The sequence below is a fragment of the Canis lupus genome, chromosome 17, assembly GCF_048164855.1.
Source record: "Canis lupus baileyi chromosome 17, mCanLup2.hap1, whole genome shotgun sequence".
In the NCBI taxonomy this organism is placed as follows: Eukaryota; Metazoa; Chordata; class Mammalia; order Carnivora; family Canidae; genus Canis; species Canis lupus.
Window position 1 is genome coordinate 55,788,549 of NC_132854.1, and position 26,369 is coordinate 55,814,917.

The following is a 26,369-nucleotide window of genomic DNA, read 5'->3' on the forward strand; positions in this document are numbered from 1 at the left end:
AAGTGTGCAAATACCTGTCGCAGCCTGCAAGCACCTTTTAAGTGAAAGGAAGATGAAAGGCAGTATTTGTTGAGTGTCTTTTTTGTGCTAGTTTAAAAGGATATGTTTAATTCCCACAATAGGAGTAAAAGGTAGGCATTTTATTTAGCATGACCAATTAAAGTATGGGCTCCGCCACTAATTGGTTGTGTTGGCTGCTTCAATGGTGATGATGTCGTGGAAGAAAAAGCCTAGAGGTTGATAGGAACTTCCCCAGGAAGGTTGTGGTGTGGCACTGACCCCAGAGTCCACCTCTTTCCTAATGCCAAGCTACCTCCCAGCTATTAACGCAACGTGGATGAGAAAAGAAAACGAAGATTTATAGAATATGAACTAGAAGTGCATTTTGGTACTTTTAAATAATTGTCAGTTTACCTGAGGACACTGGGTTGCAACATTTGTTTGCTCTAGTGCACCCAAGGGACTCGCTAAGACGGTGGCAAACAAATGGCAACTATTTGTTGGATGAAAATGAATGGATTTTAGATCAAATAGATTACCCAGAAAGTGGCCTCTGTCCACTCACTGTATTACCGGACCAGCGTGTTGTATTCCTGAATGAGATTTAAAGCAACTGATAAATCAAGGTTTAGTAAATAACCTGGCTTTGCTTTATTAAGGTGAGGCTCCCCTGGGGAATTGTGGGAGGGATGGGGGGGGGGGTTCATGGGTAGCATCTCCTGGCATTCTCCAAATGGAACCCAATTTTAAAGAAGAAACAAACTGCTTTGTCCTCGAAGTTATAACTTTGAGATGTCTTCCTTCTGTGTCCAGGGCAAACCCTATTGGAGGCTATGTTTCTCTGGTCAAAGGAGATGAGACGGTGGTGAAGATGTCAGCCCTCAACTGGAAGCCCTTTGTGTATGGAGGGCTGGCCTCCATCACGGCAGAATGTGGTAAGGGACCCGAGGGGCCACGCAGGTCGTTTGCTTGCTACATGGGATTTTTTTTTTTTTAAATTCTATTTATTCATGAGAGAGAGACAGAGAGGAAGAGACACAGGCAGAGGGAGAAGCAGGCTCCCTGCGGGGAGCCCGATGTGGGACTCGATCCCAGGACCCCGGGGTCACACCCTGGGCCGAAGGCAGATGCTCCACCGCCGAGCCCCCCACGTGCTCCTACATGGGATGTTGATTAAGAGTGAAGGTCGCTGTCTGGTGTTTGGCGGGACTGTAGTTCAAGCAGGGCCTGTGGGAATATGCAACGTTAATCTCAGATTTCAAAATTGCCTTCTGTTGGCGTGTTTTTCAAACAGTCATTTTGGCCGCCCACAGTGCAGAGCTCAAAGTTTAGTGTGGAAAAAGTTGAACCTGTTAATCAAACAGAAGTTTTGTCTGATTACATCTGGCCCTGGGTCCCTGTCCTTTAACCCACTTTGCCCCTGTTGGCGCCTGTGGCCGTGGAGAAGCTCGAGGAAGTCCCAGGTTCCGGCCACTATGCCGTCCCGTGCCAGTCGTGCACAGTATGTGTTGTGTTTGTGACTTTGCATCAGTGGAGTTCCACGTCAGATCCTGTTTATCTTGGTCTATATCCTGGCATGATTGACTCAACAAATACAGCTGGCACTCGGCAGTTGCTGGGCCTGACATGTCGTTTGCTTCTGGGGCTCAGTCGCTGCTGTCCTGGGCCAGAGGCTGCCCCCGAGGGGCCAGTGAGGACGGGGTGGAGGGGTTAAGGAGTCTTAACCACCCACCCACTTGGTTGCCGGTGTGGGTGGGCCCTCCCGTGGCCACAATGAGTCGAGTTGCTGAGCGAGTGGCACGTATTTGGGTGGCCTGTCAGCAGGGCACTGGATTAAACATTCTTACCTGCGTTAACAGGTGCACTTTCAGATGACCGAACACAGAGCGAGAAGCTCCCCCAGAAAGTGAACTTCTCTCTCTTCATCCCTGTTGAACCCGACTGTAGCTTTCACATATGCAAAATATAGTAACTTATTTTAAAATTGCCCCTTTGTGTAAATCATTCCATGTACCCATCTCTTACAGCCATGCAGCTTCTCAAATCCTCTGCAGGGTAAGATAGGAAGTAGATAAACATGTAAAGAAAGAAAAATACAAAAAAAAAAAAAAAGAAAGAAAGAAAAATACATTTATGCATTTTGGAGGGGGGTTAATCTTTTGGTTCCTTTTTTTTTTTAAAGATTTTATTTTTTCATGAAAGACACAGGGAGAGAGAGAGGCAGAGACACAGGTAGAGAGAGAATCACGCTCCCTGCGGGGAGCCCGATGTGGGACCCAATCCCTGGTCTCCAGGATCAGGCCCTGGGCTGAAGGTGGCGCTAAACCGGGCTGCCCCTCTCATTCTTTTTAATAGAGAAAAGATTGCAAAGTATCTGCTAGTTCTTAATTCTGTTTCTTAGTTTATGTTATAGTTGCAGTGTTTCCTCAGTAATCTCTCACCATGTAGCCTTTATTTAGTGGAATTTCTTTTTTAATCAAGTGAAATTTTTTAAAAAAATTTAAGGTACTTTTCCGATTGATTTAACCAAGACACGGCTCCAGATTCAAGGCCAGACAAATGATGCAAACTTTAAAGAAATCCGGTATCGAGGAATGTTGCATGCGTTGGTGCGGATAGGCAGAGAAGAAGGGCTGAAAGCTCTGTATTCAGGGTAAGTCGACCTTTGTGCATTTGTACTTGACTATTGACCTTTCAAACAAATAGATGGAAAACTAGGATTCATAGAGAAAAAGTAGAAATCCGTGGTATATTTGAAAAGAGTGAGTAGTTGGGCAGATTTTTCATTTCACCTTTAGTTTCTGTGTATCTTTTATGTAGTGAACTTTGTGGTGAAAGTATGTCTTTATTATATTCAAGTATAGATGATAATGTAAAAATTACGTTTGTTTCAGAAAACATTCAGTCATTCAGTGTTTCACTCTGAAAAAGCCCTTCCCGATGGCTATTCTGAATTACGAGGTTTTTGCTATAAGGAAAATGATAGCGTATCTGATGTGGGTAGGAGTTGTGAACAGCTTTTCTTTAATCCAGTATTTAGCGAACGGTGTGCTGAAGGCATGAGATAGGAAAGCGAGTAAGCCAGGTGCCTGCGTCAGCCTGAGTTCCTGCAGAAAACAGAATTTGCTTGGGTGGCTTCAGTCAGGAGACTTTAATGAAGGGGCTACTTAAAGACTAGAGGAAGGATACTGAGGTTCCCAGAAACTATCAAAGTGGACCCTAGGACCAAAAGGGCAAGGACAGGCATGGTGTTAGCAGAGCCTACTAGGACCGGAGCCTTGAAGGAGCAAACAGTAGCTGTGGTGGTGGGGAGGGGGGATGCTTTGGTAGTGCCCAGGCGAGGAATATACCTCCCCCTCCCCATCCATCCATCCATCCATCCATCCCATTGTCTACTGGTGGAATCCACCTGGAAGCCAGCTGGCAGGAAGCCTGCATGATACAAAATGTGGGTGCCACCCTCTCAGGGCGCAGAGCATCACAGAGAAGGGTGAGCCTGGATCTAGGAGGTCGGAGGGGGATTAGCAGCAACACATGAAGGGGCTGTCGTTTAGTGGGGACAGCACATGTCCACCAGCCCTAGGGTGTGGAGAAAGCAGGGGACAAGGTTAATTTCTTGATTTCTGGTTTGGGCCAGAGTGTAGATGGAGCTTCCATTCCGTGGTCCGGGAAACAGAGAGGAGAGCCGATTGGTTGGAGCGGGAGGATGATGAGTTCAGTGTGGGAGCTTGGGTCGGAGGTGGGTGTAGCACATGCACGATGAGAGATCTACGGAGTGGTTGACAATGCATCGTTGGGTCAGTGCTATGAGCAGGAATCCGGCGTCCCGAGTCTCGGACAGTGGTGGACGCCGTTGGAGTCGGTGAGCTCACCAGGGAGTGTGGAGAGCAGGGAAGGAAGAGCACAGGACAGAATTCTGGGGAGCCGCAGAGGACAGGGGTGGGAGGCTGTGGAGGAAAGGAAACCTGGGGAGAGGGGCGTGTTTCAGAGCTGGGGGGGGGGGTGGCTGCATGGAGGACCGAGGACGGACTAGCGAGGACCACAGAGAGGCTATGTAGGGTGCTAAGGGAGGGCATCGCTTCGTTCAGCAGCACAGATGTCAGCTGGTCTCCTTGGGGAGGCAGCTTTGATGGAGGGGGGAAGGAAGGCACAGTGCATTTCGAGGAGGAGGTGGGGAGCACTAGAGGAGGTGGGGAGCACCGGAGGAGGTGGGAGCACCAGAGGAGGTGGGAGCACTGAGACAGTTGGGATGGATAACTGCCCCAGGGTGGTTCTGGGCGCCGGAAGGCTGAGAGACGGAGAGGAAGGACCTGGAACAGGGCCCCCCAAGTGGATGGGGGACGCGCTCCAGAGCCGCAGCGGAAGAATGGCAGATGCTTGCAGAGGGCAGAGGTCACCAGGCGCTTCACCTCCAGAAAGGAGGGCCTTTTCCCTTGAACGCCCATGAGCACCCAGAACCGCACGTTCACTTACACGTTTTCATTGAGGGTAACTACAGGGGGCTGAGCTTTCACCTAGCGCACTGACGATTTGCACAAATTTAACTGAACCCGACTATATTTTTGTTGGATCTTGAATCGTGAGAAGTCTGGTGTAGCATAGTTTGATTGTGGAAGGCAAACACGTGGTTGCGTCTGTGCGCCTCCTCGAGGATTTAAAGCGATTTTTAGCATCTCTGTCCTCTCGTACATCGGTTTGACAGGATTGCCCCTGCGATGTTACGCCAGGCTTCCTACGGCACCATCAAGATAGGCACCTACCAGAGCCTGAAGCGACTGTTTGTCGAACACCCTGAAGGTGAGTGGGGAATCTTTCTTCCCCTTGTGGACAGGAGCTGGGCGGGTTGTGTGTCTTTTTTTTAGTCAAGGCAAGATCAGATTTTCTTTGCTGAACTTAGGGGAGTGGCAGTTAAAAGGAGCAATCTCTACAAATGTTTTAGTTTTCCTCCTCTCCGAAACACCTAGACTAGAGGGTGTGGTGTTGTAGTTCTAGCCAACTGAAAATTTTCTAAAATTTTCTAACAGGCATTATCATCTATTTTTCAGGAAAGCCGTAAATACCCTTCTTAGTATTAAGAACTGAATTCCTTTTTTTTTTTTTTAAGAACTGAATTCTAATACTGTATTGATGGTTGACTTTATGACTTTGCTTTAACCCTAGAACTTTTTTTTCTTTTTTTCTTTCTTATTACAATGAGACAAGCACCAAGCGCCAGTCAACTGTTAGGTCAGAGTAGTCAACACGAGCTAAGATGTTTTAGCACTTCAGTATACTTCACATTAAATCTATACAGCATGCTTTAAAACTATCTTCTCAGTGTCTCCTAGGAATGTACCTTTTTTTTTTTTAAGACTTATTTATTTACTTGAGAGAGAATACACACATGTATGAGTGGGGGGGGGGGGGGAGAGAGAATATCTCAAGCGGACTCTCTGCTGAGCATGGGCCCTGAATTGGGGCTGGATCCCAGGACCCTGAGATCATGATCTGAGCCAAAATCAAGAGTCGGAGGCTTAAATGAGTGAGCCACCTGGGCGTCCCAGGAGTTTATCTTTCTTATTCTCCTATGACCTATTCCTCATCTTAATTACTGCGGTGGTCAATATTTATACACAAAAGTGAGTTAGTATATGGTTGTTCATTTTGCATGATAATTCACAGTCCTTTTTGGATATCAAGTTATTTTGCTAGGCAAAATCCTGGTCAGCCAGCAAAATTCCTAATATTTTAAAAATTGCTTGATTCAGGGGCACCTGGCTGGCTCAGTCAGTGGAACATGGTGACTCTCGGTCTCAGGGCCGTAAGTTTAAGACCCATATTGGGTATAGAGATTATTAAAAGGAATAAAAAAATCTTTACTTATTTTTTAAAGTTATTTATTTATTTATTTTTTCTTTTAAAGATATTATTTATTTACTCATGAGAACACAGAGAGAGAGAGAGGCAGAGACACAGGCAGAGGGAAAGCAGGCTCCATGCAGGGAGCCCGACGCGGGACTCGATCCTGGGTCTCCTGGATCACTCCCTGGGCTGAAGGTGCCGCTAAACCGCTGAGCCACCCAGGCTGCCCAAATAAAAAATGTTTTAAAAAAATTGCTTGAGGGGCAGCTGGGTGGCTCAGTTGGTTAAGCCTCTTGCCTTCCACTCAGGTCATGATTCCAGGGTCCCGGAATCAAGCCCTGCTTTGGGCTCCTACTTCTCCTTCGCCCTCTGCCTGCTATTTCCCCTGCTTGTGGTCTGTCAAATAAGTAAATAAAATCTTTAAAAAATTGCTTGATTCATAAAGCAGGAATTTTACGATTCTCTGAAGATGTACAAGCGGTATGTCAGTGAGTTACACCTACTGATGTGAAGAGCTCTGTGTATACGAAAAGTCAAATAATATGTGTTTGTTTGTAGATGAGACTCTGCTGATAAATGTGGTGTGTGGAATTCTCTCTGGAGTCGTATCCTCTACCATCGCTAATCCGACTGATGTTTTGAAAGTAAGCAGTGCGATCCGTATCTTATAGGCACACTCCACATTTTCTTTCCTTTTTTTTTTTTTTTACACTCCACATTTTCTTATTGAGAACAACATTCAGATAATGAAATGCTGCGGATATAACCCACACTGGATGTGTGAATTTGTTTATAATTTAAGCACCATGAAGCCTCTAGCTTCTAAACATCCGCTGGGTGGATTTCCCGTGGATACAGAGGAGCTCACAAAGTAGAGCTCGTTGTAGAGACAAGGTTTTTGGTGATTAAGCAGCAAAAGAAAAAAATCGGGCATGGACACATTTGAATTTCATTTTTCCTTGAAAATCTTCCTTGTTTTATTTGTTCAGAAACCTAATGACCGTTTCTGAACATGTGATGTCCTCCGTTAACTTGATTTCAGGGAATATGAATGGAAATATTTCCTGATTACAGTTTGACATGACGTATTGGTGGACCTTGTTGACAATACCGGGGATAGAACCTTTTTATTAGATCCTTTCTGGAATAAGACAAAGAAGTAAATTAATTTTTTTTTCTTAAAGATTTAATTTATTTATTCATGAGAGACACAGTGAGAGAGAGAGAGAGAGAGAGAGAGAGAGGCAGAGACACAGGCAGAGGGAGAAGCAGGCTCCATTCAGGCAGCCCAACGTGGGACTCAATCCCGGGTCTCCAGGATCAGGCCCTGGGCCAAAGGCAGGTGCTAAACCACCGAGCCACCCAGGGATCCCAGAAGTAAATTAATTAAACAAAAGAGAAATCAGGCAGGACTTACTTTTCTCAGTGGTTCTCAGGATGTTCGCCTCTGTCGCTCCCTCTCCTTTTTTGTTCCTATTAGTTGACCAGCGTTCGCTGTGCTGCCCTCTGCCAGTTGATATACTGCGTGCTTAGAATCCCCAAATGAGTAAGATAAGGACCCTGCCCTCAGAGCCTTCACTCTGACAGGAGAGTCTGGCAAACATCAGAGTTCTTTTTTTTTAAGATTTTATTTATGTATTTGAGATTGAGGGGTAAGGGGAGAGCCCAAGCAGCTGGAGCAGCAGGCAGAGGGAGAGGGAGAAGGTACCTCAGCTACCTGAGCTGAAGGTAGACGCTTAACCCACTGAGCCGCCCCGGCGCCCCAACAAACATCAGTTTTATGCAGCAGTGTGTTGAGTACACTACACTTCTGCACAGTGAAGGTGCTTTTGCCAGGATTTTTTGGGAGGGGGGGAAGTAGAGAGAAATATCCCCACTCTTAATCTCTCTCTCTCTCTTTTTTAAATTAATTAATTAATTAATTAATTAATTTATTTATTTATTTATGATAGACATAGAGAGAGAGAGAGAGAGGCAGAGACATAGGAGGAGGGAGAAGAAGAAAAAAAAAAAAAGGAGGAGGGAGAAGCAGGCTCCATGCCGGGAGCCTGACGTGGGACTTGATCCCGGGACTCCAGGATCGCACCCTGGGCCAAAGGCAGGCGCTAAACCGCTGAGCCACCCAGGGATCCCCTCCTCTTAATCTCTTAAACATATGTCCAGGCTGATAGAAAGGCAGTTCCTGTATTTTGGTTTATTTTCCCACGTTAGCTTGGCAGTAACATTTTCCTTGGGAAGCTAGAGGTAATGTATTTGCTCCCCAAACAAAAAATAAGGTACCAAGTTTTAGTGAGAAGTCCCTTTTAATTTTAAAAAATGTAGAGAGCTACATCAAACATTATCTCTACGTCAGAATCTCGGTCCCATGAATTCCACGGCCGCTGTCCAGTTTATTTGTAAGTTCAAGTGTAACGGAGCATGACGGGCATCATGTGATCGTCTTGTGCTCAGCTCGCCGGCATACCTTTTGGTTCAGCTGGTTGGAAATAGTAGTGGCTTGAAGTAACTAATTTAAGAAATATGCTCGTCCATGCTCAGCACTGCCAACTACGCTGGATACTCTTATCAGTTATGTGAAGTCAGCCTACCGTCACATTCTCTTAACTGGTCAGTGACTTATAAGGAAATATGCCATTCTCTTTCCTTTTCAGAAGACTAGTTTTAAAAATCCATCTTTTTTGGACTCTTAATGAGCTCAGGCCTCGATGCATTTTGTTGATTCCAAAGTGCCTCAGAACCAGTCCTCATGAATGTTAAATCTTTATGATTATAAATCCTACAAAGGACATTTTAGCATTACAGTTGTATTTATACTGCAATTCTTGTAATGGTTAGTAAACAACAGATTGAATGATTTTCCGAAGTCTGCATTCGGGGAGAAATGTGCTTTCCTTCTCACGTCTGTCTTCAAAATAATCTCTAGATACGGATGCAAGCACAAAGCAGCACCATTCAAGGCGGAATGATTGGCAACTTCATTAACATTTACCAGCAAGAGGGAGCAAGAGGACTGTGGAAGGTGAGCCCACGGAACGGAGCCGTTTTCCTTCTTTGAATTTATTTCTCCTATTTCCATCATCTTAATCTGAATGGCAGATTGACCTACACGAAGAGGAGTGGCCTCTGCCCTCAAAGTTACTTTCTTCCTTAATCTCATTCCCTGCAGAGTGGAAATATAAGGCATATGTCATAGTTTTAAAGTGCCTTTTGAATAATTCATGTATAAGAAATTCTATGAAGATTGAACATTTTTGTTTACTTTAAAAAATTCGTACAGAGAGGGGTTTTCTAGGTTATAGTTAGGCTGGATTTTTTTGATCTGTGCGGTTTCCCAGTCCCCTAAGTGAAGACTGACTTACTAGGCAGGTGCCGGTATGGGATGCTGTTCCTGGTTTTCTGGTGGCCCATCAGTTCACAGAATAGGCCCTAAGGGTCATCCAGTATAGTGCTCTCTGTATGTACCAGGAAGCCAGAGCCTCTGTGAGGCGGCTTGTCCTGCCTGGCCAGGGTCTGGCCAAGGTCATATAGTTAATGCCAGAATTAGGAGCAGACTTGGGAGCGTCTGACTTCTTTACCCTCTGGTCTTTTCTGATCTGTCATTCTTAGCTTTTTTTTTTTTTTTTTTTTTTTTTTTCCCCAAGGCCTGTTTCATGGAGAGCTCTCTGAATCTTGGTTATTCGTATTTTTACCCAGGGCGTGTCCCTTACTGCGCAGAGGGCTGCCATCGTTGTCGGTGTGGAGCTACCGGTCTACGACCTCACCAAGAAACATCTGATTCTCTCGGGCCTGATGGGAGACACTGTGTATACCCACTTCCTGTATGTTTGTAGATTTAAAAAATAACATTTTAGGTATGCATGAGGTCAGGGTAGCAGTTTGCTACGACTTTATTAGAGATTTAAAGGTTTATTATCAAAGTATTACAGTCTCATATTTGAAAAATTACAATTTAGAAGTGAACTGAGAAGAAGCAAAAGCCCTTATCTGCTTAAACAGGTGACCGTTGTCAACAGCTTGTTTTTTCAGGCACATGCAAATATGTATAAAAGTCTACTCTGTGTACTTAGCGCACAGGCAAGATCATGCTTAGTATTCTCTTACTTTTTTATTTTAATTTTTTAGCTTTATTGCGGTATAATTGACAAACTTGTGAGCTATTTAAGAGTGTACGGTGTAATGATTTGATGCACATACACAACGTGAAAAGATCTGACCCTGAGTTCATTAACATATCCATCACTTCACGTATTTATCCGTGTGTGCGCGCATGTGCGTGCGTGCGTGTGTGAGAACATTTAACTTTTACTCTTTTAGCAAATGTCAGTTATGTGACTGTGTTACCAACTGTAGTCACCATGTCCTATATTAGATCCTCAGACCTTGTTCATTTTATAGCTGAAAGTTTATGCCTTTTTCCCCAGCCTCTTCCTATTTCCCTTAGCCCTCGCCCCTGGGAACCACTTTTTGGTTTCTATGGATTCTGTGTTTTTTGTTTTTATATAGATCCCCACGTGGGGTACCATGCAGTATTTGCTGTTCTCCCTTGCTTTTTAAAATTTAATAATATATTCCAAATATCTTTCTGTGTCAGTTCAAACCAACGTCACGTTTTTTTAGTAGCTGCAGGTTAGGATGGATGTATCATGGTTTCATCCACTTTCATCCAAATTTTTGGCAATTTCTGGAGACTGTTCTGACTGTTACGACTGGGGGAGTACTGTTGGCATCTGCTGGGTAGAGGCCCGGGAGCTGCTGAACAGCTTACGGCCATGGGACAGCCCTCCACAGCAGAGACCTGCCTGTCCACAATGTTCGAGGAGTGTGGGAGTTGAGAAACCCTGCCCTGAGTTGGCTGATGCCAAGTGTGGTCTGTAGTCTTGTTGAGACCCTGTGGGCGCATTACTGTGAGGACGTCTTTTTCTCTGCTCTCTAAGAATGGTGTGGTTATGATGGGACTAAAATTACTCTGACGCCTGCTTATAGCCAAGAGATGCAATAGATCATCGTTGGAAGACATTCTTTCGTGTTTCTATGAACCTTTGACATTCTTGTCCCTCAAAGTTTTTCTGCGTCAAGGTGGGAACTTCTAAGCCACTATAAATCGTGCTGTATTTAAGAAGTTCACGCAGTGCCTTAGTGATGGGCCTCCTCCTGGAAACATTTCCTCTTGCTGCACGTCACGTTAGTGTGGTTCGGGAGGAGGCTGTTTCCTGCCTTTGATAGCGGTGGTTGCAGCTCAGTGATGGTGAACTTTCTGTCCCCCCCCCGCCCCTGGTATCTTTTTTTCATAGCTCGAGCTTCACCTGTGGCCTGGCTGGGGCCCTGGCCTCAAATCCCGTCGATGTTGTGAGAACACGTATGATGAACCAGAGAGTCCTTCGGGATGGCAGGTGCTCTGGCTACACAGGTACCCTGGACTGCCTGTTACAGGTGAGAGTGAACGCTCTCCTGGGCAGGGTCCTCAGGGTCCTGAGGTCCTGAGCCACAGCTCAGTGGCTTCCTTGTTCCCCTCTGAAGAGCTTCTTGTCACGATACAAACCACAGGGGTCAGAGCAAGACAAACCTGTGGATTTGTCCCTTGTAATTGTGTGACTTCGGTCGAGGTACAGACTCTCTACCCCAGTTTCCTCATAAGTGGAATGGGACAACAGTCGCATCCACGTCACAGGGTTGTGGTAAAAATCATTGAGATATAATGCCTACGAAACGGCACCGTGCCTGGATTACTGTGTAGTAAGCCTTGTTGGTATAAGTACTGATATTAAGGGGTACTTAGAAGTAAGTAAGTTTATTTTACTTAATCTCCAATATTCCAGTGGTTCGTTTCAGTTGAAACTGCCCCCCCCAATGTGTGTTGTGTGTGAGTATATACGTACGTGTTTACACACACACACATTTGTATACAGATACTTGACCTAAGAAGTCACTGAATTTTGAGGGTTATTATAGCTAACACGAGTGATGCTCTCAAGCCCCGAGATGGTACCCAGTTCTGGCCACGCTGGGCTAACTCTTACAAATACAAAAATCTAGATGAATGTTTAGAAATGAAAGTTCATTTTCTTTATACCGTTGCTCAGCTGTAAAGGGAGAGAAAATGGTCAGAATTTCTGCCATCGCAATAGAACGGTCTCCTTGCAAAATGCACCTCCCCACTCTTGCGTCTGACCCCAATGAATATACCTCATTCCGACATCTCTCCAGAGAATGCGTCGATCTTCCTATAATTTTCAGTTGAAGCAGTGGGGCCTCCTGGTCCGGAGGGGATGAGAGTTTGTTGTGTTCCTGACTAGATTGCCACCAGCCAGGGGATCAGGGGCCCCTTGGGTGCTCCTGCTCTCTGGCGCGATGCTGGCAAGTCCTAGACTTCAAGTTCGGCTTTCACCATGCACAGGTGCTTGTGTGGATCCACCTCGTGACCCGAGGTGGCCGTGGTCTGAATTAGGTCCTAACCACCATTGACTTGCGTGTTTCTCACCTGCAGTTGGGATTCAATCTCTCTTTTTTTTTTTTTAAAGGAAAGCAGCAAAGCATCACGAGGTGTTTTCTTTTTCTTTTTAAGATTTATTTATTCAGAGAGAGAGAGAGGCAGAGACACAGGCAGAGGAAGAAGCAGGCTCCATGCAGGGAGCCTGACGTGGGACTCGAACCCGGGTCTCCAGGATCAGGCCCTGGGCTGCAGGCGGCGCTAAACCGCTGAGCCACTGGGGCTGCCCAGGATTCAATCTCATTCCTTACTTTGTCCTTTGTCTGCTGGGTGCGGGGCTGGTGTGACGTGGAGCCTTTGTGTTCTCCAATGCAGAAGCCTTTCAAGAACAAAAAGAGGCAGGGGGCAATGGGTTTTTAAGCAGTCTTTGCAAACAGGATTTTCTTTCTTTTTTTTTTTTTTTTTTTTTTTAAGATTTTTATTTATTTATGAGATAGAGAGAGAGAGAGAGAGAGAGAGAGAGAGAGGCAGAGACACAGGCAGAGGGAGAAGCAGGCCCCATGCAGGGAGCCTGAGGTGGGATTCGATCCCGGGTCGCCAGGATCAGGCCCCGGGCCGAAGGCAGTGCTAAACTGCTGAGCCATCCAGGCTGCCCTAAGATTTTATTTCTGAGAAAAAAAACATTCAGTCTGACTCCTAATTATTAATGCACCTGACATCACTGGATAGTTGGAAGCTAACTTTTTTTTTTTCTCCCTCTTATAACAGACCTGGAAGAATGAAGGGTTTTTTGCTCTGTATAAAGGGTTTTGGCCAAATTGGTTGAGACTTGGTCCTTGGAACATCATCGTATCCTTTTCCTGTCGCACTACATCCAACGGAAGCTGTAGCTACCAGACGATTGTTGGCATAAGCCCGTGTTTTGAATGATAATTTGGAAGTGGCTTCTTATTCTTTTGCGTTCGTCTGATTCTAGGAAATGATGATTCAGTTTCTATCTCAGCGGGTGTAAGATCTCTGTCCTGGGCTATCGGGATCTGGTTTAGTGATGCTGTCCCTGACCGGGACTTGACTGCAGTAGACGTTGCTGGGAATATTTATGATTACAGGAAGGCGCGGCTTGATTGCACATCCCTAGCCACCCTTGGGAAGGATCCGGTTTGGCAGCAGTGTTCCAGAATGCTTATTTTAGAGGGTCCCCGCGGATAAACAGGAGTTGGCTCCTGAGTGATTTGGCTGGTCAGTGCCAATGCCCTACGCCGACGGGGGAGGCAGGACGGGAGCCGCACTTCATTAGACGTGCCGGGGCGGAATGCTAAGGGGATGTGCTTTTCCCCATCCCCCGTTTCTCTTTATCTGCGCCTCCGTCCTGATGAAGGCCTGCCCAGCCGGGACCCGTGAGGAGAGCTCCCCGGGACTTGCTTGCTTTCTGTTTCACACAGAGTTGACTATTCTGGAAAGTCTGCCCGTCACAGCGGCCGCCAGGGCCAGGCAGTGTGGACGTCCTCTTCGGGGAGGCCCTTGGAGCCGATGCTAGGGGATTTCTTTGTCTCCGCTGTGATTGTTCTGTTCCAGGCTGAGCTTGGGAAGGCGGATGGGAAGATGGTTTGGGTGGATGAGGATGGCACCCCTCATGTTTAATGTGTCCATGGTGCGTGGTCTGCCCAGACGTATCTGTGACACCTGCTGTCCGTGAGTCTGTGTTTACGCGTCGGAGTTGTTAAGATGGCATTTTCTTTGTCAGCCTTAACCAGTCACTGCAGTTCTTCGTGACCTACGAGCAGTTGAAGAAATTGGACTTGTGACAAGTCAAGGCTGCATGAGACAGCGCTCTGCAAACGCTCACTTCCGAAACAATAAAGCTTCCCGTGTGTCACGCTGCTTCTCACTGCTTGGTTCATCACAGATGCTGAAGCGTGAGCAACAGATGAAGATGGGGCTAGTCCAGATGGCCGGGTGTTGGCAGCGGCCGCTCTGCGTCAGATGTTTCATGCTAGAGACTAACATCCAAACACTAGTCCTTACCGTGGAAGTGCCCTCTGACGTCAAAGACAGCACATGGAACGCATGTTTCTTGCTAAAGAAAGCTCGCAAGAAGATTGGGAACCGGGTGTCGTTTTCTTCAGGGGACAGGAGCACCTGCTGTGGCTCAGCTCGCAGCTAGGGATGCCAGACGGCTCTAGAGGAGCCCATCGGAACCACGGAATAGAGCCTCCAGGACAGTGTTCTCGTTCCTGAGCTTCTGACGACTGTCGCTTCTCGTCAGCAGGAGAAATGTCACACGTGGAGACCTGGCCCTTTTAACTCCGGGTGTAAACAGTGCAGCAAATAGATCCCTGGCATATTGCACTGCTTTATAATTTCCTATTTCGGCAGGATCTTTCACTTATAATAAGTGACTTTAAGCTTTTGAAGGCCTGACCTTCGTGAGGAATTGTTACAAAGCGTTCATATCTAAGCCCGTGACAGTGTGATGTGTTGGCTTTGAACGTGGCAAGGTCCATGTTGATGGACGATCTTTGAGGCAGCTTGGGTTGGCGTCTTAGGTAACGTTAGTAATTTGCTCTGATTTTTAGCCAAGTTTGTGACTTCCCAGTCTGTAAAATGAGGATAATAATGTGTATTGATGCTGGGGGTCAAAGGAAGACAAGGGTGGCTGCTGAGACCTGCCCGGAGGGTGGGCCTTGTACACCAGCTGTGCTGTCAGCCCGCCGGAATGGTGGGAGAAGAATCCCGAGCAAAGCCCCTCGCCAAAGGCCTTGTGGAGACAAAGAACACAGTAGAAGTGAACAGTTGCATTATGTTTTCCTTGGCAGGATGTTGTGAGTGAATCGAAGAGTTGATCTTTCCAGGTTTCTCAGTTTTTTGCTTTCGTTCAGGTTCTGTTTGTGAAGATATGTCCTGTGTCGGACTTCCTTGAAGTCCTAAAACACTTCCTGTCCTTCCTAAAACACTTGCTTGAAATTTTAGAAACTCTCCCTTTAGCACTGTACCTGTTTTCCAGTTTCTCGAAGAGGTCTATCGTATCTTCCTCTCTTTCTCTAAAGACCACAAAAAAAAAAAAAATCATTCTCCTTTCTTGCCTTCATCTTGTTCTTTTCAAAAATAAAACGTGACTCCAAGAGCCCTAAGAACTTCTAGAAGACAGCCCCAGGGAAGGGAACATATTTACTTGGGGACCTGCAGTTGTACGTTCAAGAACATTAAATACACCCTGACCCGGGGCTCCCAGGCGGAACCCCCCCCCCCCCCCCAGGTGTGTGCTGGGGCAGGTTCCCAGTTTCTCCTGCCCTGGGTCACCACTTCCTTTGACCCAGAATAGAAGGCATGGTAGTTTTTCTTGGGGATCAGGCGGTTTTGCTGCCTTTCCCTTTCACTTTGCCTTCTTTATGGATGTTTACTTTGAAAAAGCTTTTGTGAGGCAGAGTTGTATTTCCAAAACAGAGACAAAATCCTTAAAAAGAGGAAGGAAGGAAGGAAGGGAAGGGGTGGCCGGAGTGGCCTGTAGGTATTAACTGGTTAAAGACTTAAATGCAAGTCCAGACCCCACCCCCACCCCCACCCACCATGTGACTGCAGAGCTGAGCTCCCTGGGCCCGCTCCTGGTACTGAACCATATCTTTAGGCAGATATTTTTCTTCTCACCAAAACATTCCATTGACCTGGTCAGGGCGTTCTCAGGAAGGCTTTCACTTTTGAGTTCCTGGAATTTAAAGGATTACTTTTTAAGAACCACTTTTTTTAAAATGAAGAAAACACTGTATTTTTTAAGTGTACATATAATTTCTGAAACAGTAGAAGCAAGTTCATTTTGAAGACCACCTAAAGAGTCGACGTCACACAACGTTCATTGTTATCAATTGAGTCAAATTATGTACATGTTCATACCAGGATGAAAAGAAACTCAAACCTCACTATAAACCCTGAGCATGTTTTTAGGACAAAAAGAGAGTATTTCTCCAGTGTAGATATATGACACATGCTATATAGAACAGGATCGTAACCTGTTCTGGTTTTTCTGCTTCCTGAAGGAGTTCATGGAATTGTTAAGCTTCTAACCAAGAAAGAACTTAAGGACTTGGAGCCTCGGTCCCCTTATTTTCAGGGGTGTGATTACAAGTCCCCTGACCCCCTTGGATATTGCTGAAATGTGGCAAAAGGATTTTTAGCTTTTATAAAATGAAGATAATGGGGTTTTTTGTTTGCTTGTGGATTTCTGTAATCATTGATGCCAAATATTGCTAATCTGTGAAATAAAATGGCTCCTATCCTCCATATTTATTCATGAGCTAGAAATAGTATATATTATATGAAGACTATGCATTTTTCATGAGCCTTTATATTTCAAGCTCTTTATTTAAGCATTGTTGGAATATGTGGCATAAACCTTGTTTCATTATTTAATAAACTGGACTAATACATAATAATCCAAATGATCTGTGGTTATTTTGGGTAAACAGAAACCTTTAAGCAAAGATAAGCTCCAAGGAGTCCAGGAGGCTGGCGCGGGCATGGTGCTTGTAAAAGTGGCTACAGACATTTCTCCTCAGGGAGAAGTTGTTGGGATCCTATATATATTTTTTTTTAAATTCATTGATTTATTTAGAGAGGAGGGGGAGGGGCAGAAGGCGAGAGAGAGATCTTAAGCAGGCTCCACGGCCAGCACAGAGCCCGTTGTGGGGCTGGATCTGAGATCATGACCTGAACCGAAACTGAGAGTTGGGTGCTTAACCAACTGGGCCATTCAGGTGCTCCTTTTTAAATTCAGTGTAATTAAAAAAAAATATTTATTTACTTAAAGATTTTGAGAAAGAGCAAGAGAGCATGAGCAGCGGGGAGGGGTAGAGGGAGAAACAGACTCCCACTTGCCAAGCGGGGAGCCAGATGTGGGGCTCGATCCCAGGACCCTGGGATCGTGACCTGAGCTGAAGGCAGAAGCTTAACCGATTGAGCCACCCGGGCACCCTTTAATTTTATTTTTAAGTAATATCTACACCCTGCATGGGACTCATACTTACAGCCTCTGAGGTCAAGAGTCACATGCTCTACGGCCTGAGCCAGCCAGGCGCCCCAGCATCGTCTTCATTGCCTGGACACCTGTGTGACCTCTTAGAGGCCAGTGACTTTGATTCATGGACTGGCTTGGCAAGGTAGCTTGGAGATGCAGAGCGCCAGGGTGATGACACCAATGCCTCGCACTTTCGGGTTCCCTCAGTCCTTACAGTGTGTGCTGTTGGCTAGGGATGGGAGCTGGGATGTCTTATTAACTGTGGACCAGGCAGGGACACCTCTGATTGGCATGGAAGAACCAGGGGATGAGACACAAATTCATTAATTCTTTCACTTAAAAATATTTTTGAGGCGGCTGTTACAACCTCCTCTGGAGCTTTGTACTCTCACTTTGCTATTACTCAATAAATCTTGCTTTGCTGTCCACCAAAAAATAAATTTTCGGGGTGCCTGGCTGGCTCAGTTGGTGGAGCATGTGACTACCTTGGGGTCATGAGTTCAGGTCTCACATTGGGCACAAAGCTTACTTAAAAAATAAATAACAAAAATAACAGATTAGCATATATACATATACACACATACAACATTGTTTTATATATACATTTATATATATGTGTGTATATATGTGTGTGTGTGTATATATATATATATATAAACATTTTGAATTAAACATGGTGGTTTATTGAAAAAAATTGAGCTGGGAGAAAGGGGAGCTTTCTCTGTTCTCTCACCTGAGAGATGAAATGACGTACGTGATTGACCTTATATGGGGGTTAGTGAGAACCACTGGCTTCTGGCGTTTCTCAAATACCTGTGGACAGCAGACTGTCATGTGCATCATGGTACGTGTTAAGACACATTTGGCTTTAAATTCATGATATTTATGTCTAAACTGGAAGCTGAGAAAATATGACACTAAATTTTTGATACATTATAATGACCCATTCTGAAGCAAAACAGGAATACAAGACAAGGGCAGGTGTGTAAATAGGTTTCTTGAAAGCTTGGTGCAAATAATGGAATGAAGAGCAAAAAAACTAGAAACTATCTATATGCCTCCATGTCCCTTGCTTAAATAATAATCCATACAATAGCTTACTGTGTATGTGGCTCTTGAGAATGAGTTAGATCTCAGCCTGCTGACTTGGAACGATGTCCCTGATACGTTATTAAGTAGGAAAATTTAAGAGGTAAATCTTAAGGAAAAAGCATCTTAGAGATGCTTAGCATCTTAGGGAAAAAGCAAATGTAGTGTGTATGGAATGAATTTACATATTAGAATTCTCCAGAGAAACAGAACCAGCAGGTGTGTGTGTGTGTGTGTGTGTGTGTGTGCGCGCGCATGCGCATACATAAATGATTTAAGACACAGGCTCATGCAACTGTGGGGGATTGGCAAATCTGAGATCAGGAGGGTATACCAGCAGACTGAAAACTCGGGTAGGATTTCTGTTACAGTTTTGAAGTAGAATTTCTTCTTTAGGAGACCTTCCTCCCTCCCTTGAAGCCTTTAACTGATTAGGTGGGGCCCACCATATCATGGAGTGTAATCTTAAAGTTAACGGATTATGTAAGGTGTTCACATCTACAAACTATCTTCACAGTGACAGCTAGCATTTGCCATTCAACAACACCATAGCCTAGCCAAGTTGACACAAAATTTGATCATTATAGGGTAGAAAGGATTAGAAATTTTTTCCTTATACATAGCTGCATTATGGTTTTTGCCTTTTCAAAAGCCTACATTTTGTAATTTAAAACAAAACCTTCACCCAAAATCCAAAAATGACTAGGTTGGGTTACAGATGTCTTATGTATGGTAAATGGGAGGAAGTGGGAGTTGAAGTATGTATAATATTTGATTTACATTTTAAGTATATAATGTTTCTAAAAGTATATTAAATATCTGTCAAAATTGAGCTGATAAAGATAATGGGAAATTTTTGCTCTTTATTTCAGTTTTTAACTACTTTTTATTCAACACAACACCTCTATGATTAAAAAACAGCTTAGCCTTTTTTGACAGTGGGGGGAGCACCTCTATAAAGAGTGCATCAAGTGGGCTGTGTACTTAACTTCTAAATTCCTGGGTTATTTTACATAATTCTTAGTCTTTCTCTGACCATACAGACTTTCAAGTTATACTGTTTCATTGGACTGTATGGTAGAGACAGCTACGTTATTAAGAGATTTTACTTCATTAGCTGTAGTCTTCCAAATATTTTTCTGAAACACTCCACAATTCTTTTTTAAAAATATTTTTTATTTTATTTTAAAAAATATCTATTTATTCATTTGAGGGGAGGGAGAGGCAGTGGGAGAGGGAGAAACTTAAGTAGACTGTATGTTGAGCACAGAGCCTGACATAGGATTCGATCCCATTACCCTGAGATCACGACCCAAGTAAAAACCAAGAGTCAGCTGCTTAATTGCACCACCCAGGTGCCCCTATTTATTTTATTTGAGAGAGAAAATTTTTAGGGAGCGGTAGGGGGAGAGAGAGAGAATCTTACCCAGACTCCCTGCTGAGCCCCACTGGGGGCTGGACCCCCAGATCATGACCTGAGCCGGATCCAAGAGTCAGCCACTCAACCGACTAGGCCACCCAGGCACCCCAACATTTCACGATTCTTTATGGAAAGGGAAGCCAACTGAATATAAAGTATTGCCTGTCTCCCTTGAATGTGTGTGTGTGAGTTATGATTGCTCTAGACTTAAAAGGATTCCGCGTCGTACAGTTAGAGCCAGAGTTACAAACATCCAAGAACTGCTTAAGGCCACTGGTGGACTTCATCCTTAATTATATCCCTGCTTTAATTTGCCCTACTTTGCACTTTTTTAACTTGGTGTTTGCACATGGTAGATAATGGGGTGAATACTTGTGTTAAATGGAAGCAACCTTCTAAGGTTCGTTTGCTTACGACTTCTGGGATTCTTACGTGGTGTTTTCTCAAGGTCACCAAAGATCCTGTGACAATTGGGGTGGGGCTACTACTTTTCTGAATTCACTTACTAGTTCTAATAGGTTTTGTCTTGTTTTGGTCTGTGTATGTGGAATCTTTAAGGTTTTCTGCATATAAGATCATATCATCTGCAAAAGGAGATAATTTCACATCTTCCTTTTCAATTTGGGTGTCTTTTATTTCTCATTGTTTCCTAATTGCTCTGGCTAGAACTTCTAGTACTATGTTGGATAGAAGTTACGAAAGTGGGTCTGTTTGCCTCATTCCTTGTCTTGGAAAGCTTTCAGTTTTTCACCGGTGAATATGATATTCTTTGTCGGATTTTTATATATGGCTTTTATTCCTTTGAGGTAGTTTCCTTCTATTTCCTAGTTTGTTGGGTATTTTTTGCCAGAGAGGGGTGTTGACTTTTGTTAAATGCTTTTTCTGCATCAGTTGAGATGATCATATGTTTTTGCCATCACTCTGTTGATGTGGCGTATTTACATTGATCCATCATCGTGTTACAGGAATAGGTCCCACTTGGCTGTGCTGTATAATCCTTTTAATATGTTGCTGAATTCAGTTTGCTAGTATCTTGAAGATTTTATCAATAATCATAGTGGATTTTGGTCTGTAATTTTCTATTATAATGTCTGGCTTTGGTATCAGGGTAATGCTGGCCTCATAGAATGAGTTAAGAAGTGTTACCTCTTCTTCAATTTTTTGGAAAAGTTTGAGGATTGGTAAATATTTGGTGGAATTCACCAGAGGAACCATGAGATCCAAGGCTTTTCTTTGTTAGGAGATTTTTTTGATTACTGACTCAATTTCCTTACTAATTATAATTAGTATAATTAGTATTAATACTAATATAATTAATACTAGTATAATTAATAATTATAATTATAGGTCTATTCAGATTTTCTGTTCGTGATTTAGTCTTGGTACATTTTGTGTTGCTAGGAGTTTGTCCATTTCATTTAGGCTACCGAATTTGTTAGTGTATATGGTATACTTTTAGACTCCTTTTTATTTCTATAGAATCAGAAATAGCCTTACTTTCATTTCTGGTTTTAGTAATTTTATCTTCTCTTTTTGTCTTAGTCTATCTAGCTAAATTTTGCTGATCTTTTCAAAGACCCAACTTTTGGTTTCATTGATTTTGCCTATTGTTTTTCTAGTCTCAATTTCATTTATCTCTGCTCTAGTCTTTATTATTTCCTTTATTCTGCTAGCTTTTGAGTTATTTCTTCTTTTTATAGTTCTTTAAGTTATAAAGTTAGGTTGTTGGTTTGAGATTTTTCTTTTTAAATGTGTTTATAACTATACATTTTCCCTTTGCACTGCTTTCACAGCATCCCATATGTTTTGGCAAGTTGTGTTTTCACTTTAATTTGTCTCTAAGTCTGTTCTTTCTTTCATTCTGTCTTTTTCTTCTTTTAGAGAGAGTGCACATGTGTGTGAACGGGGGAGAGGGGCAAAGAGAGACTGCAAGAGAGAATCCCAAGTAGACTCCATGCTCAGCATGGAGCCCAACATGAGGCTTGATCTCAGGACTATGAGATCATGAACTGAGCCAAAGACAAGAGTCAATTGCTTAACTGACTGAGGTCCCTTATTTGTCTCTAAGTATTTTTTTTTAAGATTTATTTATTTATGAGAGAGAGAGAGAGAGGCAGAGACACAGGCAGAGGGATAAGCAGGCTCCATCCCGGGACTCCAGGATCGCGCCCTGGGCCAAAGGCAGGCACTAAACCACTGAGCCACCCAGGGATCCCCTGTCTCTAAGTATTTCTGACTTCCCTTCTGATTTCTTAGATCCATTGATTGCTTAAAAATGTGTTAATTTCTATAATTTTGTAAAATTTTCAGTTTTCCTTTTGTTACTGGTTTCTTTTCTTTTCTTTTTTAAAGATTTTATTTTAAGTAATCGCTACACCCAGCCTGAAGCTTGAACTTACAAGATCAAGACCCACATGTTCCACTGACTGAGCCAGTAAAGCATCCCTTGTTTTTGGTTTCTAATTTCATCCCACCATGGCCAGAGAAAATACTTCGTGTGACATTTATTTTTTCAATCTGTTGAGATTTTGTGACACAGCACATGGTTATCTTGGAAACTTTTATATGTACTTAAATAGAATGTGTATTCTCTTGTTGGGTAGAATTTTCTGTATATGCCTGTTAGACCTAGTTATTTTATTGTGTTAAGTTCTTTATTTCCTTTTTTATCTTCTGTTTAGTTGTTTTATCCATTATTGTGATTAGGGTATTGAGGTCTCCAACTATTATTGTAGAACTGTCTGTCTCTCCTTTCAATTCTGTCAGTTTTGCTTAAAATTTTTTGATGTTTTGTCATTAGGTGTGTAGATGTTTATAATTGTTATATATCAACTTGCTATATTGAACCTTTTATTAGTATATACTGTTCTTCTTTCTCTCCTGTAAGCTCTTTTGACTTAGTCTATTTTGTTTTTAATGTAGCCATTCTTGCTCTCTTTTGGTTACTGTTTGTAGGGAATATCTTCTTCCTTTTATATTCAGCTTGTTTGGTCTTTGGATCTCAAATGAGTCTCTTATATACGGCATATATTTGGATCTTATATTTTTTGATCCATTCTTCCGATTTTTGTCTTTTGTGTGGAGAGTTTAATCCATTTATATTTAAAGTAATTGTTAATAAAGAAGGACTTTTGTCATTATGTTATTTGTTTTCTTTATGCCTTATAATTTTTTTGTCCCTTATTTCCTGTATTGCTGCCGCCTTTTGTGTTTACTTGACTTTCTGTAGTAAAATGTTCAAATTCTTTTCTTATTTCCTTTTACGTATATCTAGAAATTTTCTTTGTGGTTACCATGGGGATTACATTTAAAATTGTAAAATTATAACTCTTTAATTTGAATTTATACCAGCTTAACTTCAATACTGTACTGAAACTCTGGTTCTTTACAGCTCTGTCCCTAGCCCTTTTGGTTGTTGATGTCACAAATTACTTTATACATTGTATGTCTAAAACAAACTAACGCTATTTAAAAATTCATTAGTCTCTTCAATCATTTACAAAACATGGTATGGAATTATAAGCCAAAGTTACAGTAATACTAGCTCTTACACTAATAATTTAAACTTTTTCTTTAAATAATAACACTGACTATGTATTGCTCATCTATTTACCTTTATTGATATCTTTATTTTTCTGTATGGTTTTGAGTTACTGTCTAGTGTCCTTTAATTCCACCTTGTAGAACTCTCTTTAGCATTTCTTACAGGGCAGATCTTGTGATCATGACTCCCTCAGCTTTTGTTTATCTGGAAATATCTTCACTTATTTCTCATGTGGAGGGTAACTAGTGTGATATCATAGTTCAATACTAGATATCATACAGGTAGAAATCAATATTTTTACCTAGAGAATAAGAAAGAAGATTAAAAACAAGGTAATCTTGTCAAGGTTAATTTGTCTTTAATTCTCAACAATTGAAGTAATAACATTGAGCAAAACTGATATTTATCTAGTGGGTGAGGGTACAAAGAATATTCTTTGTAAGAATAAATCATTTTTGGTAATATACATAGATGGTATAAAGTTCAAAAGATACCAAAAGTAATGCAATAAAAAATCCTTTTGTCCTGTGCTCCCCATCCCTCATCATTTTTTTTTTTTTTACTGCAGAGGCAACTGGTTACTGTGTGTGTGTGTGTGTGTGTGTGTGTGTGTGTGTGTGTATCCTTTCAGAGCAATAGATTATTTCTAAAAGCTAATAATAACATACAATGTTGTGAGCCTTGCTCCCATTTAACAATATATCAACATTTTTTCCATATTGATATTTTAAGAACTACCTATTTTTTAAAGACTAATTTGTAAACCACTCTGAGATTGTATCATATTTATTTAGCTATTTCCCTATTGATGAATATTTAGATTGTTTCCAATTCTTTTGCTACTTCAAAAACAGTATATTAAGAATCTTTATATATTTATCATTTTTCATATCTGCAAATATTTCCAAAGAATGAAGTCCTGGGTCAAAATAATTGCAAATCTTTTCAAAGATTTATTTTATTTGAGAGAAAGAGAGAAAATATGGGGGGAGAGGGGCAGAAGGTCAGTGGGGCAGAGGAAGAGAGACTCCCAAGCAGAATCCTGTGGAGTGTGGAGCCCCACATGGGGCTTAGTCTCACCACCCTGAGATCAGCACCAGAGCCTAAACCAAGAGTTGGATACTCAACCAACTGCACCACCCAGGTGCCATGTGATTTTTTTTTTAAAGATTTTATTTATTTATTTGAGAGAGAGAAAGAGAACATGAGCAGAGGGGAGGGGCAGAGGGAGAGAGAGAGAAGCAAACTCCATGCTGAGCAGGGATCCTAACATGGAGTTCAATCCTAAAACCCCCGGATCACAACCTGAGCCAAAGGCAGATGCTTAACCAACTGAGCCATCCAGGCATCCCTAATTGCAATTTTGATAGATGCTCCAATATATGTTAAATTAAGCAGATTTTCTTAGCAAATATACTTCTTAGCAAAGTACATTTATATTTACATTTTGTATTTTTATGGATTTGTATTTCTGTATTTATATTTACATTTCTTTTAGTCATTGGTCCTTTTCTTGCTGTCTATGATGTGACTTGTATTTTTTCACAATTTGTCATTTGATTTTTGATTTTGTATAGAGTTTTTTTTAAACCATGTAGAACTTTGTTTTATGTAGTCAAATTTATCAAAAATTTTTATTCTGTTTTTGTGATGTAGTGGATTAAGAACATGAATTATGGAGTGCAGGTGCTCAGATTCAAATCTTAGGGCTGCCACTTACTAGCAGTATGCTTCTGGGTGAGTTACTTAACCTCTCTGTGCTTCAGTCTCCTCCTCTGTGAAACTGGGATAATAATAGGACTTGACTCATAGAGTTCTTGTGAGAATTAAAAGAGTTAACATTTGTAAAGTGGTAGAGCACATAGGAAAAAGTCTACGTAAATGTTTACAGTTGTATCAGTCAGCATAGATTAGGTGATGCTGCAGTAACTAATAACCCCAACATCTCAGTGGCTTGTAACAAAGATTTATATATATATATTTAAAAGATTTTTTTAAAGATTTTATTTATTCATGAGAAACACACAGACAGAGAGAAAGGTAGAGACACAGGCAGAGGGAGAAGCAGGCTCCATGCAGGGAGCGCGATGTGGGACTCGATCCCGGGTCTCCAGGATCACACCCCGGGCGGAAGGTGGCGCTAAAACGCTGAGCCACCCAGGCTGCCCCAAAGATTTATATTTTAAACACACTACATGTACATCAAAGATCAACTAAAGCTCTGCTCTACATTGTCTTTCCTTGGACCCAAGGTGATGGAACTTATTTTGGTATATGGTTGGTCTGTGGCACAGAGAAAAAGAGATTGTGGTGAAGCACATCCTGGCTCAAACTACCTACTTGGAAGCAATACACATTGCTTCTCATCTTATTGGCCAAAGCAAGTCACATAGCTACTCTTGAGTTCAACAAGATAAGCATGTATTTTCCTTCCGGGGCATGAACATCCAAACAAGGCCATCATAGGCAAGGAAACTGGAACGTTTAAGAGATAGTTATGCAATCTACTGCAGCCCTTCTCTCTCTTTTTTTTTTTTTTTTTTTAAGATTTTATTTATTTATTCATGATAGAAAGAGAGAGAGAGGCAGAGACACAGGCAGCGGGAGAAGCAGGCTCCATACCGGGAGCCTGACGTGGGACTAGATCCCAGGACTCCAGGATCGTGCCCTGGGCCAAAGGCAGGTGCTAAACCCCTGAGCCACCCAGGGATCTCCCTACTGCAGCCCTTCTCATTCTCTTGCATCCTATGTGGGCCTCTACACTAAGATTGTAAAAAATACTTCCCATGACTGTGTGCCCCAAGGAGGGCCCAGAAGATACTCGCTTCAATGAGGTATGATGAAAAAACAATGAGGTATGATGAAATGTGCTGATAGGAACAGCTGCTTCCTTCAGAAACTTTGCAGGAGGTGTCCCCTGCAGGCTGAGAATGGCGGTGAGCGATGCTGCCACTTAAGTGGATTTCCTGATCTCAGAGGCCAAGTGACAGTGTTTCATTTTTTTTTAATTTTTATTTATTTATGATAGTCACACACACAC

General features: G+C 42.7%; 1 protein-coding gene across 9 annotated transcripts in view; it reads left to right on the plus strand.

Annotated features, from left to right (window-relative positions):
- Nucleotides 1-26,369, plus strand: part of SLC25A30 (solute carrier family 25 member 30) — a 45,575-nt gene that overhangs the window by 15,212 nt on the left and 3,994 nt on the right. For 3 of the 9 annotated variants that reach the window (XM_072783025.1, XM_072783024.1, XM_072783026.1), the window contains 9 exons: nt 814-935; nt 2,506-2,653; nt 4,703-4,797; nt 6,400-6,485; nt 8,765-8,860; nt 9,535-9,659; nt 11,133-11,271; nt 13,037-13,117; nt 14,032-16,695. In XM_072783025.1, coding sequence (XP_072639126.1) covers nt 872-935; nt 2,506-2,653; nt 4,703-4,797; nt 6,400-6,485; nt 8,765-8,860; nt 9,535-9,659; nt 11,133-11,271; nt 13,037-13,117; nt 14,032-14,073 — 876 coding nt within the window. In that variant the 5' untranslated portion in view covers nt 814-871 and the 3' untranslated portion in view covers nt 14,074-16,695. Of the gene's footprint in view, nt 1-813; nt 936-2,505; nt 2,654-4,702; nt 4,798-6,399; nt 6,486-8,764; nt 8,861-9,534; nt 9,660-11,132; nt 11,272-13,036; nt 13,118-14,031; nt 16,696-22,137 lie in introns of those variants that run through there. The other 6 variants (XM_072783028.1, XM_072783027.1, XM_072783030.1 and 3 more) reach the window with 5 other exon arrangements.